We start from the raw sequence: 16,448 nt of genomic DNA on the forward strand, positions 1-16,448 counted from the left end.
CACGTACCCTGAGTTTTTAGCTTATAATTATTTACATGCAAATCCTTCTTATGCTTAGATGATTGATTAACCCACTCATGCAATGCAGCCTTATCTCCCCAATCTTCTGAGCTTTATCTTTGTATCTGATTTTTGACCATTCTCACAAGTCTTTCTATGGATGACAAGCATTTTAATCAATCCCAAATGCACTGCTCTCCACCTTGGTCTCTCAGGGATTTATTGGAAAATGAGGGCTGAAAACCCTAAAAAAAAAAGGGAAAGGAAAACAAAAAGAAGCTCAAAATATTGCTAAATTTTGAAGGGTTCAATATGCTGATCCCATGCGCTCGAGTCCACTGCAAGGAGCCAAGGAAACCCAAATTGGTTGGCCGGCAGTGGTCAGAGAAGCATACTTGAGCTCCACAAGATCATGGCCCTTGGTGTATTTCACTGACATGTTGATTAATTATCCATGAAAATAAGTAATCCCCATCATAAAATGGTGTGCTCTGTTCCATTGGAGAGGTACTCTCTCTAGAGGCATGAGGTGAATCATCCAATGATATATGGTGATTGGGCTTTGATTCTGTGGGGGGCCTAAATGCTGATGGGCTTGATTCTGTGGAGCCCACATGGCTGAGGGAAGCTGGTGGGCTTCACGTGAAGTGGATTGCTACTGTTCATCCACGGGCCAGTACTTAACTGACATGTGTCTTATGGGTCTCACGGGTCTTATGGGTCCTATGGGTTCTCTAAATCTACTTTACACGTGGAACATTCCTGAAAAAGTAAAAGCCTAGTCACGTGACTCCATGGGTACTAGGTTTATCAGGAACCTTCTATATTGGGTGTGAGTGGCGTTTGTTTTTTTGGCTTTTTACTAAAAGCAATTTAGTTTTAGAATTTAGGTTGTTTGTTTTTTTACTTTTTTATAACTTATTGTAAACTTTTTACTAAATAGAAAAAGCCAAAATATGTAGCTTTTTCTAAATAGAAAAAATAATATATTGATTTCTTTTACTTTTTAATACTTAATAGAAATAAAATACTACAAAAACAAACAACCTAATATTTAACACTATTAAGTATTAAGGTTCTATTTAGAATTAAGTAAAAAAACAAACACCACCTTAGCTTAAAATGGGTCATGCTGTTAAGGGCCAAGGCCCAAGTTCAGGCCCAGCCCATTACAAGGGCATATTTGGAATTGGGTAGAAAGGCGTGGGAACACAGAGCAATCCAGAGAAAGTTGAGAGGTGAAGATGCTGAAGAAGTCGCCATGAATTGAGGATGATGATGTTGTTGAAAAAATCGAATCTGAAAAAGGTAATGGTGATGAATTCTTGATTTTGGTTTGATTGGAGTCTTGATGATTACATGTTTTCATATTAACTGTAAATGATTTTTTTTTTTCAATGAAGTTTTGGTATGTTGATCTGAGTATGAAGCTTTCAAGGATGGTTCTGAGTTTGATGTTGTTTTGAGAAAATGGGTTTTCCTTTTTTTTTTTTTGGGTTTATTTCTGCATATATCGAGATGATCAAAATTGGTTTTGGTTTGAGGGTTAATTTACCTTTAAATAAATAAATCTCTCGCTTTGTGTATATTGGGACGATTGAAATGGGTTTTCATTTGAGGGTTTTGTTGATGTGTAGACTTGGGTTGAAAAGTCTCTGTTTTGTGCTATACTTTGGACTGATATTGGATGCTTTGTTTAAAAAGTTAGGTGCCTTGGCCACTTGGGAATTCTGTTGGATGATACCTTTTCCTCCATTTCTTTAACCGGGGTTCATTGGGGGTTTTTTCCTTTTGTTTGTTTTGTTTTGGGGTCATGCCTTTCATTCTTAGAGGTGTAATTTAGCTAAAATTGAGCTGATGGGTGTTGTTAAGGTTCCAAATATTACAAATTTGGCAATGGATTTGGGCATTCGGTCCTTGATACCTTGATTTTTAGGATTACGAGTCCCATTGGTGTTGCTTTGGTTTCCTTATGGGAACTCTGAATTTGGTTAACCATTTTCCGGATTCTCTTGTTGTGTGGGCATTCAGGTAGATTTGAGCTTTTGTGCATATGCATTTGTTGGGATCTTGTGGATTACTTAGTTCTGAAGGACTTAGGATGTTAAGTGGTGGATCTTACTGAAGTGTTGTGCCGGTCTCTTCTGGAAAGGAGGGAAATCTGAGGATTTGGAGTTCCCTAGTGGAAGTAATGGAGTGTCTGGTTGTTGCTTCAGTATTTTTCCTTGCACTCCCTTTCAATCTGTTTAGAGGGGTTGATATTACTGATTTGTTGAATTGGACCTTGCCATTGCACATGTAGCTTCTCCCTTTTCCCCATTCTTCTCGATTCTTTTTTGTTCTGTCTTTCTTCTAATGGTAATGACATCTAACCTGTGTCTTTCACTTTTGCAGCTTTGCCATGGAACATTGCTTAGTTATATTTGGTATTCAATTGTAAATATTTCTTTTTTCTAGAATACAATTTCTATTTTTGAATGTTTTATGGCCTTAGAAGTTTTAATAGTAATAGTTTCTTTAGCGAAGCTTAAATGGTACCTATGGTGTTCTTTAAAGTTCTTATCATTTTAAACATTGATTTTGTTTTATCAGGTTAGTTTTAATTATAAAAGTGGCATCTGGCCTACCATGCTAATACAAATATTCTTTTTTGTATACTTTTGTGAATTGGGTTAGGGTGTATATAGGGGATCACACTTTGTCTATGATTGACTTTATAGATTGGTTGTTTGTTAAGTAAGGGGATGACTTTCTTGTCTCCTTGCTGCCTAGGTTTTTGGGCGTCTATACTTCGTGTGTACTATTTTCACCGTTTCTAGGCATTTTTATTGCAAACTCTTATTTACCTATAAAAATAAAATAAAATTTGTTTGTCATGATGGTTCGATATAGTTATGTTTATATGTTCCAATAAGTGTGGAAGTGGTGTTGAAAGATTGCAAATACTCTTTCGTTGATAGTGGGCAAATTTTTTCGAGGGAAACCTATTAAAGTGGCTAATCTCTTTCAATTGAGGTGAGAACAAGGGCATCCTTGCAGTCTAAATACCTCTATGTTCCTTATTGATCGGTGTGCAACTAAATAATGAATGGATTAGAGAAAAAAATTCTCAAAGGAATGAAAAGTGGAAAGGGCTGGTATGAGGTAGAATCCAAATCTTTTAGAACCTCAGTAGAGGTTGTCAAAGAAAGGGTGGAAGGCATAGTTTTAGGTCATAGGTTCTCTAGTTGGATCAAGTTTGGAGAGAAAAGCCTTTCACTTTTTCTGGAGAGAGTGGAGTTGTGTTGCTAGTGGAAGAGGGAGAGGCCTTATCAATATGTACGGGAGGAAGGGGGTACGTGGTACAGGTTGGAGCTTCATAATAATTGAGTAGGGCAATATATTTTGTGCTCAGCTTGCTCTATAGAGGCAAAGTGATTCACATTAGTTTTCTCAGATGGTAGGGGATTTCTTTGGGGTTGGGTGGTTTTTCCTAACAGATTACATAGCCTTGGGGTGGTTCTCTCTTCTATTAGCTTCTAAACTTTCTCCAAAGGTGCTTGCTATCGAAGGCGGTGAGGTGGCCTATTCAAATGTACAATCCTTTGCAGAGGTTTTGAGGAAGCCTCACTTTGAGGTGGGTGATGTTGTGTGGATAGAGCTGGGGGAAGAGGAAATATACAACAAGATTAAGGTGATATGAAGTTATTTAGTGGGGAGATGGGGCAATTTCTGAGATGAAGCTCTGAATCTAAAGTTGCAACAGAGGTAGGCTGAGTATTACTAGGATCCAAAACGGGACCTTTAGGTGGCTGTGTTAGGAGGCTCCTTGATATTGTTTGAATTTGAATTACTGATGTTGAGATGGTCCTTAGACATCTCTTAATGTATATCTTTGCTTGCCTATATCAGAATATGATCCAAATTCCTTTGTTAACCACCGGTGAATAAAAATTAAGTTTGTGTGCTACATTTTTCATCTAAAACAGGCACACTGTAAGAAATTGTCTTCCGTGTTTTGCATGTACATGGCCGACCGACTTACTAAAGCACACAATAGGTTTCTGACACAGGTTGAATATTCTTTCCTTGATTTACAACCAGGGGTTCTGCAGCATATGAACAGACTTTCTTTCTATTCCATCATTAACTCAACTTTTATCCGCCACTCTTTCCACGAGATTCTTATGGGATGTGGATTTTACTTGTGAAAAACATCTTCCTTTTTTCAGTTTAATCTGTTTACTGATTTACATTTCGGCTCTTCATTCTTGTGATACGTGTAAGAGGAGTTTTACGGGAGAACGATGTAGAAATTTGGTGTTGCGAATGCCCAAAATAACATAAACTACTCTTTTCCATAGAGTATGAATTTTGGTAGTGAGAAACAACTGAATTTACATTGTATTTATTTATTTACAGTGGTGAATTCAATTACATGGCCATGGAACACGATGCTGAGAAATCCTTTATTCATGTTGAAAGCTCAGAGGGATCCAATCCCAACAGTTCAAATCCTGTGACCAAGGTCAGGATGCTGCTGTTTCGCAGAATGTTGGTGGGAGTCAGCGATGGACGGTTTTTCCTGGGCAGCTTCCACTGTATGGACAAGCAAGGGAACATCATTCTCCAAGATACAGTGGAGTACCGTAGCACTCGACGCTCCTCTCCTTCCCCAATGGAGCAACGCTGCCTTGGTCTCATTCTCATCCCATTCTCATGTAGAACCTCTTGTCATGTAGATTGCTCCATTGAAGAACAATTGTCACTGTTGTCACTTCCTGGGTAGTAGTGGTTCCAGAGATCATACTTCTACTTGAAACAATCGCATCAATTGGACCAAGAACCGAATTTTTATCATCCTAGGGCTGCGCTCTGGTTTTGGAATTTTTGTACATTTTGAACTATTGGATCAATGGGGGAAACTCTAGTCCTAGCAATTTTTGAAGCAATTATTTTCCTTTGGTAGAACTGAGAAGTAATTTGCTTGAAATTTAAGGGTAAAATCTCAAGGATTCTTTTACATTTTGTTGTTCACCCCCTTTAGATTTTTGTTCTTTTATTATTAGTAAGTCTAGGGATTATAGCACCGACAATAGTTTTCTGTTTTTTAGAATAAAAAAACACGTTTAATAACTAAAAAAAATTATTTTTTGTTTTTTATTCTTAAAAATAAAAAATAACTTGTTTTTAAAGAATATTTTTTAGTTGTTTTTATTTATTTTCATTTAATTTTTGGGATTGTTTTAAAAAATAATTATATAAATATGTATAATGATTAAAAATAAAGTATTAAATATAAAAATTATTTTTAAAAATATTTGAAAATATTAAAACATGTTAAAAGCATTTTATATTTCTAAATAGATATTTATTTTATAAAATATTAAATAACAATTTTTAAAAACTATTCTCAATTATTTTTAGTAAAGGCTATGTTTGGATATGATTCTAAAAAATAATCGTTTTACTTTAACAAAAAAATACGATGTTTTCTAAGAATATATTTTAATTATTTTTAATTTTTATTTATTTTTTAAAACATGTTTAAAAAATAATCACATAATATTAAGAATTGTTAAAATTATTTTTAAAAAATATTTAAAGATATATAAAACAAATAAAAATATAAGTGCTTATCAAATGCTAGTATGAGAATAATTTTAATTAATTATCTAGATTTTAAAAAATGATTTTAAAAACTTAGTTAATTGTGTAAGTTTCATAAAATAAAAAAATAAAAATTCAAGTAATTATCAAGATTTTCAAAAGTGCCCTTTTAAACTTTACTAATCAATAATTTTTGTTAAAAAAAAAAAAAAAAAAAGACCTTTATAAGGCATTTCTAATTCTCTCATAATCATTCCCAAAATGCACTTTTAATAGTAATTCTATGGGCTAAAAGCAGGAATGAGAAGCCATATTGATGTTAGACATTTTCAGACTTTGAAAGGATATCTGCTTGAACACTAGAGATTCCTGTGGAGCCTCTTCAAATACCATCTGCAAGAGTTGGCATGCAATCATGTAGAAGCATGTAAAAAAATCTAGATATATTCATATGACATTAGTTTTTATTTTTTATTTTTTATTTTTTATTTTGTGTAAAATAAGATTCAAGTCATTTGACATTGAATAAGATAAATAGACCAAAATGTAGGGGTAAAAAAAAATAATAATAAAAGTGGACAAACTGCCAAAAACAGTCACCCAAAGAGGAGGAAGCAGCAGTAGGAAACAAAGCTGGCAGCATCCTCCAAGTCCCCTATTCAAGCAAAACCCTAATTGCTCAGCTGATCACTCTTCCACTGCCAAAAACATTTTTGCCCGGCGGCATACTGGAATCCGTAATCTGCTACTTTACAACATTCTAACTGCTATATACCAAGAAATGAGGTGAGAGGGCTTGCAGTCGAACGAGGTTGATCCGACCAAAAGAATAATAATGAGAGGGCAATGCTTAAACTGTTGTATAATTGGAAAAGAGATGCAGCAAGTTATCCAGAGCTTCTGGGTAAAATTTCCTTGCGAACAAATAACAAGGCCGCTTCACTCCGTTCCATAAACAAGGTTGAATCATCATTTTTTTCTGTAGTAACAGTTCAAACATATGATATTTTTCATGTTCCTTCTCAAGTAAAAGGGAATATAACTAAGAATAATAGTTCTAAGTCAAAATATTGAAAGAGTGATATTTGTACCTTTTCATTGCTTGTGACATGATAGCTCATATCAATAGCCTGCCATAGTAACAACAATGTCAAGGACTAATGCAGAATTGCATGTGATTCTTGAAAAATAAAACTGAATAGAAGGATAAGACAAGGATCGTACTGTAATATTCCTAAGGAGCTCGTAACTGACGTCTTGACCCCTGTATGCTTTTGGATGCCACTTTCCTTCTGACCAATCAACATGTGTCACAGACCAGTTTGCAATTCCAGTAGGATCGATCATCTGAAAGCAGCAGCAGTGGAAAGAAATGTTGGAAACAAGGAAATAATAGGAGGGTTTAACACAAGGTTTTATGGGAAAAAGAGTACAAAGTTTAATGTGCTGACATTGAAAAGGGTTGGCAAGTAATGTTCATCTGCATAGCAATTCCGCCCATCCATACCTGGCTGTGAAATTCAAACACATCATTGTCAAAGACTTGTTCACACTTCACAGAATTAGGTCTAGAAACATCCATGTTTTCCATGAACTCCACAAAGTTTTCTGCGTGTGTGCACATGGGCAGATGTTTAATCAAGAAATAAAACAAGCAAAACAGTGCACAAAATGGTTTCTTGATCCCTACAAGGAGAATGCTTCATCCCTAGATTGTCGCGTAGAGAAGTCTTTTTTGAAATGGAGTGAAAACAAAAAAGGGAACAGAGTGTTCTCCAGTCACTATTTTCATTATTAGCTACTCTCAGAGCTATGGAAAAAGTAAAAAAAAAATGAAAGAAAAGAAAAGAAAAGTTACTTGCAGTCAAGTGAACTGGTCTCAGAGATGTTTTGGTGATTTGGCGAGCTCGATCACGAGTTAAGTGGCACACAAGATATACTTTTATCTTTCAAAAGTTTTTGCATATTTACACGTAGTATTGATACATAAATAAAATGTAGAGACTGATGTATCACAGATCACAACCTCCAATCCAGAATACATTTGAAGGGAATTGTGAAAGGATAATATATATATATATATATATTGATAGGCAATATAAAAGATAATATTAAGACAAAAGGGAATTCAAATGCACCAAAATACCAAAATTGTAAGCAAATTATTTGATAATAGAGCTCACAAATGCCCGGATGAAAGATTACACAGTAGATTATATTTTCCATCTATAAGTACCGCCAATTAGGAAACAAAAAACAAATTATAGTTGGAGAGAGCTACCCTGCAGTAAAGCTTGAATTTAGTGTAGTAGAGACTGTCTGCCATAACTATTATAGCATGCTGCCGCTTCATGGAGAACCACTGCAAATCACATTTGAATCAAACTTAGTTATATGCAAGAAATATTTAAAAAGGTCTCTACTTTGATTTTTATTTTTTATTTTTTATTTTTTTGTGTTTCTGATCAGAAGACCATATTCAATGACAAAAACCTAGTTGTAGTCAAATATTGTCTTTTTATGATATTGTAAAATGGAGATACCACACATAGCAAATCATTCAGAAAGAGAGAGGATAGGGGAAAAAATGATTCAGACTAGTATCCACCTATCAATAATTCAAAAATATAAGGGCAAACTGGAATCTTGTAACCAAGAAGCTCAATATTAAAACTGGTATTTAATATGAAACAAGAACAATTATTTTCCAATAGAAATTAAAAGGCATAACAGGATTAATTATTGGGACAACAAGATTATGGAAATACCCTCTCATGGGCAAATCAATCCATCTAGACTTGCAAATCCAGTAACCCACTTACTACAAATAATCACCAAAACATTGATAAATGTACAGTTTCTCACAATAACAGACTCGGACCATGACTCAAAATGTTACATCGATGATGGCATGGGTGTCAAATGTCAAAGTACCTATGGCTGTTTGATGCATTGACCTCCAAAGTCCATGGAGGATAAGAGAACTATAGAAAAATACTCTATTAAATTGTATTACTCACTCGACAGATTTCAAAGCAAGAACTTGAGTTCTAAAACCCGTAAAAAAGAAAAAGAACAGAATAAAAGTGTTAGCGCTTAGTATGCATCTTGTCATTATATTCACCCATGTGTATAACATTTTACTAGACATACATGCCTAATGCCCAAAAATTAACACATCTAAGGGTTAGACCCCCCCTGCCGAGCCTGTTTCCTTTTCTTCTTGTTTTCCTTTTTCTTCTCTAGTGTCCTGATACAAACTGCTTGGTACTTACCCAATTTCCATGATAAATAACTCCAATTTGAAAATTTTCCAGGATCCATAGTAACCCTATGACATTTTCACCCTATCAAAATATACTATCCTAATACATCATATTATCCAAGCTTTTTAAGTCACTATCATGGGATACATGGCATAACAGATGGTAGATTGCAAAAGTAGTTGATGAATATTGATGAAAAAAATGAAAGTTTTCAACATGGAAAAAAAAAAAAAAACTGTTGCGCAAATAATTCAGGTGTATGCACAAGAAGTTTGATAAATTTAAAATGTAAGATTATCGGTGGTCATAAGAGGAAACTTTTGTGAACATTAAGAATTTTGCCAAAAATTCACTTCACACTTTTGAAAATGCCACTATAGTCCTGTTTATAAAATGAGATTAGAAAAGAAAAGGAACACGACATGCACAAGTACTACAACAATAGGTTTCCCAAGTCATATATAGCGCAGCATTTATGTTCATTAACGTTTAAGTATATAAAGATGTTCAGCCAAACATCTGTGGACAATATTAAATAGTATTACAATACCTACATATCAGAGTTTTTCAGTGGGTCAGTTATTCTTGCCCTGATTTGAGCAGCTATAATGAAGAAGCTCTAACTGGTGAGAGTACAATTGCTTGTCATGGTTTGATGTTGGCAATTCAGGAAGTCAACCCCCACTATTCTAACCAAAAAGCTAAAAAATTGTGCTGCATAAGCATATAGTACTATTTCTGATAGTAAGACATGCACGCTTCCTTTCTACATGTAACTATATGCATACTTCGAAATTGGAACTAAAGTTAATATTTTGAGAAAACTACCATGATTAGTGGGTTCTGAGAATGATTGATGACTGCTTCAAGGCAATCAATTTGCTGAAACACATAAAAACCTCTAATCATGAGAATGGTTTTATCAAAGCAATGTAAGCCATTCATGCACAACATTAACACTTAAAAGATCCAGATTATTGCCTGTTGCCAATATTTTGAGAAAAGAATGATAAGTTGACAGAGAAGAGAGTTTCTATTGTTGAGTATTTGGATTTACATGCTATGCTTCCATGTAATCAACAAGTTTGATAAAGCATGGAATGAACTTTTAGCAACCATTCAGAAACCTTGTTTCCAAATTAACATACCAAACCTTTTAAAGATAGATGGATAAGCTCTACATGCAGAAATGATTGCAAGAATATACCTGTGCACCCTTCCTGAAGTCCTTAACTTCAACTTCAGGCATCATATGATCTGAATACCTGCCATTTCCATGTGGACCAGGATCTTCAAAACTGTGGATAGAGAGAGAGTATCAATAAAAAGGAAAAAAATAATTTAATCTTCTGATGCATGTGTAAGTTATCACATATCATGTTATACAGAAGCTTTAGTCTTAATATAAAAAATTAACTGTAAACAGTTTAGTCTACAGTTTTGGAACTTTGTCCACTATCAGTGCAAAAGGGAGGAAGAGGAGGGAGAGAGAGAGGTTCCATTCATAAAGCATTAGCTCACCAGTCAATATAACTGATGTTTGTAAACATCAGATAGTTATACACATAATCAAAGTTATGCAGGGGGACACAACTGCAAAAAAATAAAAATGAAAAAATGAAAAAAGTTAAAACTTGTTGATTCAGCATCAAGTGCAATTCTGCATGTAGGAAGTGGTAGAGAAATCTGATAACCCAATCACCTATCAGATAGCAGGACAAAGTGCTGGTTGTTGGGGTCTTCTAGAGCATGTCCTAAAAGTCTCTTCTCTGCATCAACCATTGAAATTTTGCCCCAAATCACCTGCAATAATGCCACACATGATAGTTTTATTTATAAAGAGAAAATATGGCAACAGTAGCACATATTCCAAATGTGATGTTTTTATTTTTGTGGGGAAATTTTTTTGGCTAAGAGCATTCTTTAAAAATTTGTACCCTAATGAGAGGCTTTTATTTTAATAGAGAAAGCCCTCAGAGGGGTCTGTAAGATGTAATAGCATTGCCTGATCTTTTAGAAATATAAATTAGCCTCCATGAAGTTAGATATCTTAAAATTTATTTCCCTCCATTTACTCTCCCATACATTAAAATGGTAAAGGAAAGATCTTAACCATATATACATTTATTAAAACCTTCAAAATATTGTTGAAGGAATATATATATATATATATATACACACACACATATATTTAGTTATTTATTTATAATGTTTATATATTCAAATTTTGCCTTAGAAAATAAAAGTCCTATGCTATTGCTAAGCTGTATTCTACAAAATCTAAGGGTAAAATAATCTAATATGTTGATTTTCAATAACATTCCTACAATGAAAAAAAAAAAAAAATCAGGATGAAATGACAAAAAGGGCCAAAGAGGTTAGCCTTAGCGCAAAATTACCAGCAAAGGTTCATGTAAATTTAATCTTAGAACATTATAGCAACACCAATTGTGAACCACAAATAATAAATATCATCTACAAGAGATGGATATAATTAAAATTTTTCTGTGAGCACATGTATAGACAGCAAGTGACAAATCAGCATAACCTGCAGACCCTGGAATCTTTAGAAAGCATTCATATATGATGCAGATAATTCTTTTCTCATTTCTCCTTGAACAACCAAATAAACACAAAAAGAGGAAAAAGGCAAGCCCATGTACACATGAGGTATACAAGAAGCAAGGAGAAATCAAAAAAATCAACAAAAGTGAAACCCAATTCAGCAGAAAAGAAGTTTAACAGAGATAAACTTCAATTTTGTGAAATATTGCTCTTAATTCTTCTAATTATCCTTCCAAATGCACCATCACACTGCATCAAGGACACTACCTACACCTTCACTTCATCTTGCCACCACCTTTAACATACCAACTTATTATCAGATCTCTAGCACAAAGAATCACTCACTTTATTCCATGGAATCGATCTAAAAGCCTCTATTTCCGAAGCCTTACCACAGTGTAAAAAAAGATAATTTAGAGAGTCTGCATTTACCTTACTGGTGAGGGACGTAACATTTCCTATCAAATGATTAACTATTAAAGCATTTATCTAGTAACACTATTCAAATATAAAAACCCACCTTGTTGGGGGATGCGGGTCTCAAACTTTTTCTTGATTGGAAAAATGACCTCCCCCACAAGAACTAAACTTTCAAAATATGATCTGCAGAAAAAGTCCCCTGTTTATCACCAAGCCATACAAGCTTGTCCTTCTCCCTCCATAATATCCTTGAATCCAAACTTCCAAACCATGCTACACAAATCCCAAACCCCTTAAGACGACAACTTTTGCATCCTTCCTTAACTGATTTCCACCCATCCCATGTTTGTTCACCACTCCTGCCATCTAACCCATACTTCTATCCCACCTAATCCTTCAACAAACTCTCCCTATCAACTGCAAGGATTGAGGTCATTCCACCAAAAGAGATTGATCTATCCAAGTTGACATCCTCTACCCTGCCACTTTCTTTGGAAAGCAACCAACTTCCCCTCTACTAAGTGATAATTGAAACTCATCCCTGATCCCTTTCTGAAGAAATTTAAACCCTTTTATCAATCTGTGGGAATAAAAACTGGAATGTGTATAAACATACATATATTACCAGAATTTTTTCTAGAATATAGACGTATCCACCAGATCTAGATCCAGCTAGGTAAGGGCCAAAATGAAGATCATCACCAATTGATTTTTGAAAATGAACAGTCACCAAGGACATAGAAACTTTTTCTCAAATGATCCATCTTTACTAGGATACATGCTGTATTATAAAATTGATATCTTCAAAATATCAAAATTAGATATAATTTTTGCCACAACACCAGGTAAAGGTGTCCCATAGAACAAAAAGAAAGGCTAAAATAGAGAAAAAAATGCTTTAAGGCTGAAATGGAACCCGGATTAAGGGTAGATACCAGAGGACAAAGGAAGGACCCTAAGAATTCCAGAGATGTATTAACATGACCATTTGAATAGTTAACCTTCATATTGAACTCATTAATTCAATAATGATTTCCCTTTTTCCCAAATTATATTTTTAAAGAAGGTAAGCATTCCTCCAAGAGTGTAAAATTGCATTTCAATATCATTGTGTATGAAATGAACAGACAAGTAGTAGTAGATTTCCTCATGCCAAAATTTGCTCCATCTTGTTTCTGTAATCCAATCTTAAAGCATCAGATGGATGATTCAACAACAGATCTTCAGGTTATTCGTAATTTTCAAGAGAATAATTTAGCTATGAAATTTTCAGCCTGTCATGCCCATGTGGGCCAAGACAATGCTATTTCGAAGAATTTATCTGATATAATTGGTGTTATTAGGTTAGGTAAAATTGGTTAAGGGTCTAAGGCCAGGCTAACATCAGCCATAAATGGATGTATAAGTATTTGTATTCTTTTCATATCTCCTCTTATCATAGCCCACTAGGGCAATCATTGTGCTTAGTAAGGCTTTTATATCTCCTTTTTAATTTTCATCAGTAAACTGGTTATTTCTATGTCAATTTGAATGCTCTGGCTGCAACATGGGTGCTTTTCAACTGAAAAAGAAGGCACCTTCTCAAGAATCAATTTTTTCATGAGTCACAACCTTAATTGAATTTCATATTAATGAATTTTCACATCACTTAAAATGAAGACCATTTAAGCCTCATCTTATCCCACTGAATTCTACAAGCAGCAAATGTATAAACATACAAAACAGTTAGTAATAGCCTTCTATGCTGGCTTGGAGTAAATGTATTCTAAAAATTCCTTGTACCTTCTCACTGCGAATATCTCGCCCAATGAAATAACGACTCACATGTGCTGGCTTTTCACTGGATGCATGTACATAGACAGTGAATCTGTCCTCGTGGCCCTGTGGAAACAGATTAATTTATGTCATTTTTGTTAAAGAAATGCGAAAATCAATGGGAAAAGAAATAGCTTTCCATAGTTATATGAAAAGCATAGACATAAAGAATAGGAGAAATAAAGAAACTAGCAAAGAGTCACAAGAATCATGATAAAATGGCAAAATTAGAAAATGATTGATAACTGAGCAACAAGAACAAAGCCTTACATGAAAGAACCTATCCCACAGCTTTTCGAAGGGTAATGATCCTGGGGTCAAAAACATGAAAGCAATTTTTGGGTTCTTTGAGTGAACAGGAGGGCTCTTCAAAATTTCCCTAATTACAACCTGAGCTGCATTCTCATCATCGGTCAATTCTCTGGAAGGAACATGGATAGGCTGCTCGTAGATGGAACAATCCCTGGAAGAAAAGATATAGCAGGCTGCCGAGCTTCTAGGTGGGTAAATATAGGCTCCAATCAGACAAATGCTCACCAATGAAACCAACACAATTATCCATATTGGCCTCTTTAAATGTGGGCGCTGGCGTGACCCAGACATTATCAGCATATCTTTTATGCCTAGCTGCCATGCACGAGCTGTCTTCATTTAGATTGAAGGCATCAAAATAATATCTCAAAACATCTTTCTAGTTCTTCAGATTCCTGGACCACTGAAGTCTTAAAAAGAAAAGCATACTATTTATCAACCGCCAAGTTCTACCCCCAATATGCAAAAGAATCTGAAACTTGTTAGACAAAAACGAATAAATTAACAGGGTACCGTATACATAAATAACACATATGCCTATAGATGTACAGACATGTACATGAATATAAAGCTTCAAAAATCTTGCTTTTCATTCACAGGATGAGAAAGCGTATAAACTTGGTATTTTACCTACAATACATTTGAAAATTTAAGAATTTATTAAAATTATACTTGTAACTCCTAATTTCCATTTTTTAGTTCAGGAATATGCAAAGGAGAGAGAGCTAACATGCTTCATGATAACCTACTTACATTGTTTCTAAACCTTCAGAAGAGAGAATAGAATTTCAAAAATGTGATTCCCAGTTTCCCAAAGCCCCATCATACATTTCTTTTTCCTCTTAACTCTTAGGGAAAATTGGATCAAGATAATATGTCACGAACAAATTAGGGTACAGCAAGTACCATTTTCTCAATGCTACATATTGATTATGTATCACTCATTAGCCTACAAGTCCATCTTATATATATTGACCAATACAGAGGCATGGGTGATAAACCTTCAAATATGAACTGAATTTTGTAAAACATCAAGATATTAAAGACAATGCATAAGTCAAACCACAACCACCATAAAACATAAATATTTAAAAATGGGTAGAATAATCAATTATGGTAAATTTCGTTTACAGAACACAAGCCAACCAGAGAATTTTGAAAATTTGAACCTTAGACTCTTATTATTCGGGACCCCTAGATAACAACTTGTTTTTGGCTTCATCGAGGCAAGGTTTTCATCATTTTCATAGCAAAGCAACGTAAAGCATGAAGATTCCTAATTCAATTTTCTGTCTGCTCCTCCATTTTCCAGCACAGCCAACCTGCCGATTATAATCCCATTTCAGCAACAAAACTCAAATGACGCTATGATCAAATCCCACTCACATATCCATTTCCAGACTTTCATAAATCCAAAGTCTAAACTTTCCTACACCAATCAATACAACCATCATTTCCTCTCCGAAAACACCAACGACAAGAAAACAAAAATTAAATTTCGATTCCCGCAATACGATATCCAATCAAAGCTCAGCTAAACATACCAACCAATAATAATAATAATAGTAGTAACAGTAATAAAAATATAAAAAAGAAGAAATCCAAGATTCGAAATTTCCTCCCTTTTTCCAACATTTTCTCGCCGTCCAAACGCAGCCTAGTTCGACAACACACTGGCAAAACCAAATCCTCCAATCGATCAAAACCAAAAGGCCAAAAATAAACACATGGGCACCCGCAATTCATCCAGAAAACGGTGCAGGCTCCAAAAAACCAGTGGCGGATGAATCAAACGGCTCAAACTGAATGAAATAAACCAAGAAAGGGCACGAATCTCGAGGAGAATGAGCCGTCGATCAAAAGTAAAATACCATTTAAAACACACACAGAGGCACGCAATTCATCCGGAAACCAGGAAAAAAAAAAAAAAAAGGAAGAAGCCTTAAAAAACCAGTGTCCGACTAATCAACGGCTCAAACTGAATCAAAGAAACTCCTGGAAAGTTCGAATCCCGAGGAGAACGAGGAGTAAATTACCTGCGAAGAAATGCAGCTGAGACGAAGCGACAGAGATCTCTCTGAGATTGGGGCAGTGGCCTGGCTTCGAGATCCACCGAAGAAGTTTGAATTTAGGAAGAACAAAAAATCGAAATCAAAGGAAAAAAAAAAAAAGACAACGAAAATAAATAGGAAAGAGAAAATGATTAAGTACGTGTTTTTGTGGGAGAAGAGTCAGAGGGGAAAAAAAAAAGGTCCGAGACAAGAGTTAGGGGTTGGTTGATTCGCTCGGTTACAAACAAGAAAGTTTCAGCCGGCGAATTATAGAGAGAGGAGCAGAGTGTGGGGGGGTGTATGGGGGATACGGTGGTCCGTCTCTGTATTTGACTTTTCCAGTTTTCCTTGTCTCACTCCTCATAAATCATATTAATTCTAAGCTTTTGGCTTTTGAAAATATTTATATAGCATCACTTCGGTAACGCCT

The 16,448-nt window shown here is 34.9% G+C and overlaps 2 protein-coding genes across 9 annotated transcripts; one reads left to right on the forward strand and one right to left on the reverse strand.

Annotated features, from left to right (window-relative positions):
• Positions 1-1,201: 1,201 nt before the first annotated feature.
• LOC117912118 lies at positions 1,202-5,002 on the forward strand. The gene is made up of 2 exons (XM_034826591.1): positions 1,202-1,308; positions 4,402-5,002. Exon 2 carries the CDS (start codon positions 4,418-4,420, stop codon positions 4,766-4,768), a length of 351 nt encoding a protein of 116 aa, XP_034682482.1. The 5' UTR covers positions 1,202-1,308; positions 4,402-4,417; the 3' UTR covers positions 4,769-5,002.
• Positions 5,003-6,035: 1,033 nt separating this feature from the next.
• Positions 6,036-16,319, reverse strand: LOC117913059 (glycosyltransferase BC10). 8 transcript variants are annotated; one of them, XM_034827951.1, is made up of 12 exons: positions 16,004-16,319; positions 13,926-14,278; positions 13,623-13,721; positions 10,558-10,658; positions 10,377-10,448; positions 10,063-10,153; positions 9,684-9,737; positions 7,871-7,951; positions 7,041-7,100; positions 6,814-6,936; positions 6,681-6,719; positions 6,036-6,568 (listed from the first exon to the last, which is right to left on the reverse strand). In XM_034827951.1, the coding sequence occupies exons 2-12, from the start codon at positions 14,265-14,267 to the stop codon at positions 6,440-6,442; spliced, it is 1,191 nt and encodes a 396-aa protein (XP_034683842.1). In that variant the 5' UTR covers positions 14,268-14,278; positions 16,004-16,319; the 3' UTR covers positions 6,036-6,439. The 8 variants fall into 8 exon arrangements, with proteins under 8 accessions (XP_034683842.1, XP_034683841.1, XP_034683837.1 ...); XM_034827950.1 differs by having other exon boundaries at positions 13,926-14,282; positions 16,004-16,318; XM_034827946.1 differs by having other exon boundaries at positions 13,926-14,439; positions 16,004-16,318.
• Between the last annotated feature and the right edge of the window lie 129 nt (positions 16,320-16,448).

The sequence above is a fragment of the Vitis riparia genome, chromosome 4 (assembly GCF_004353265.1).
Source record: "Vitis riparia cultivar Riparia Gloire de Montpellier isolate 1030 chromosome 4, EGFV_Vit.rip_1.0, whole genome shotgun sequence".
Lineage (NCBI taxonomy): Eukaryota > Viridiplantae > Streptophyta > Magnoliopsida > Vitales > Vitaceae > Vitis > Vitis riparia.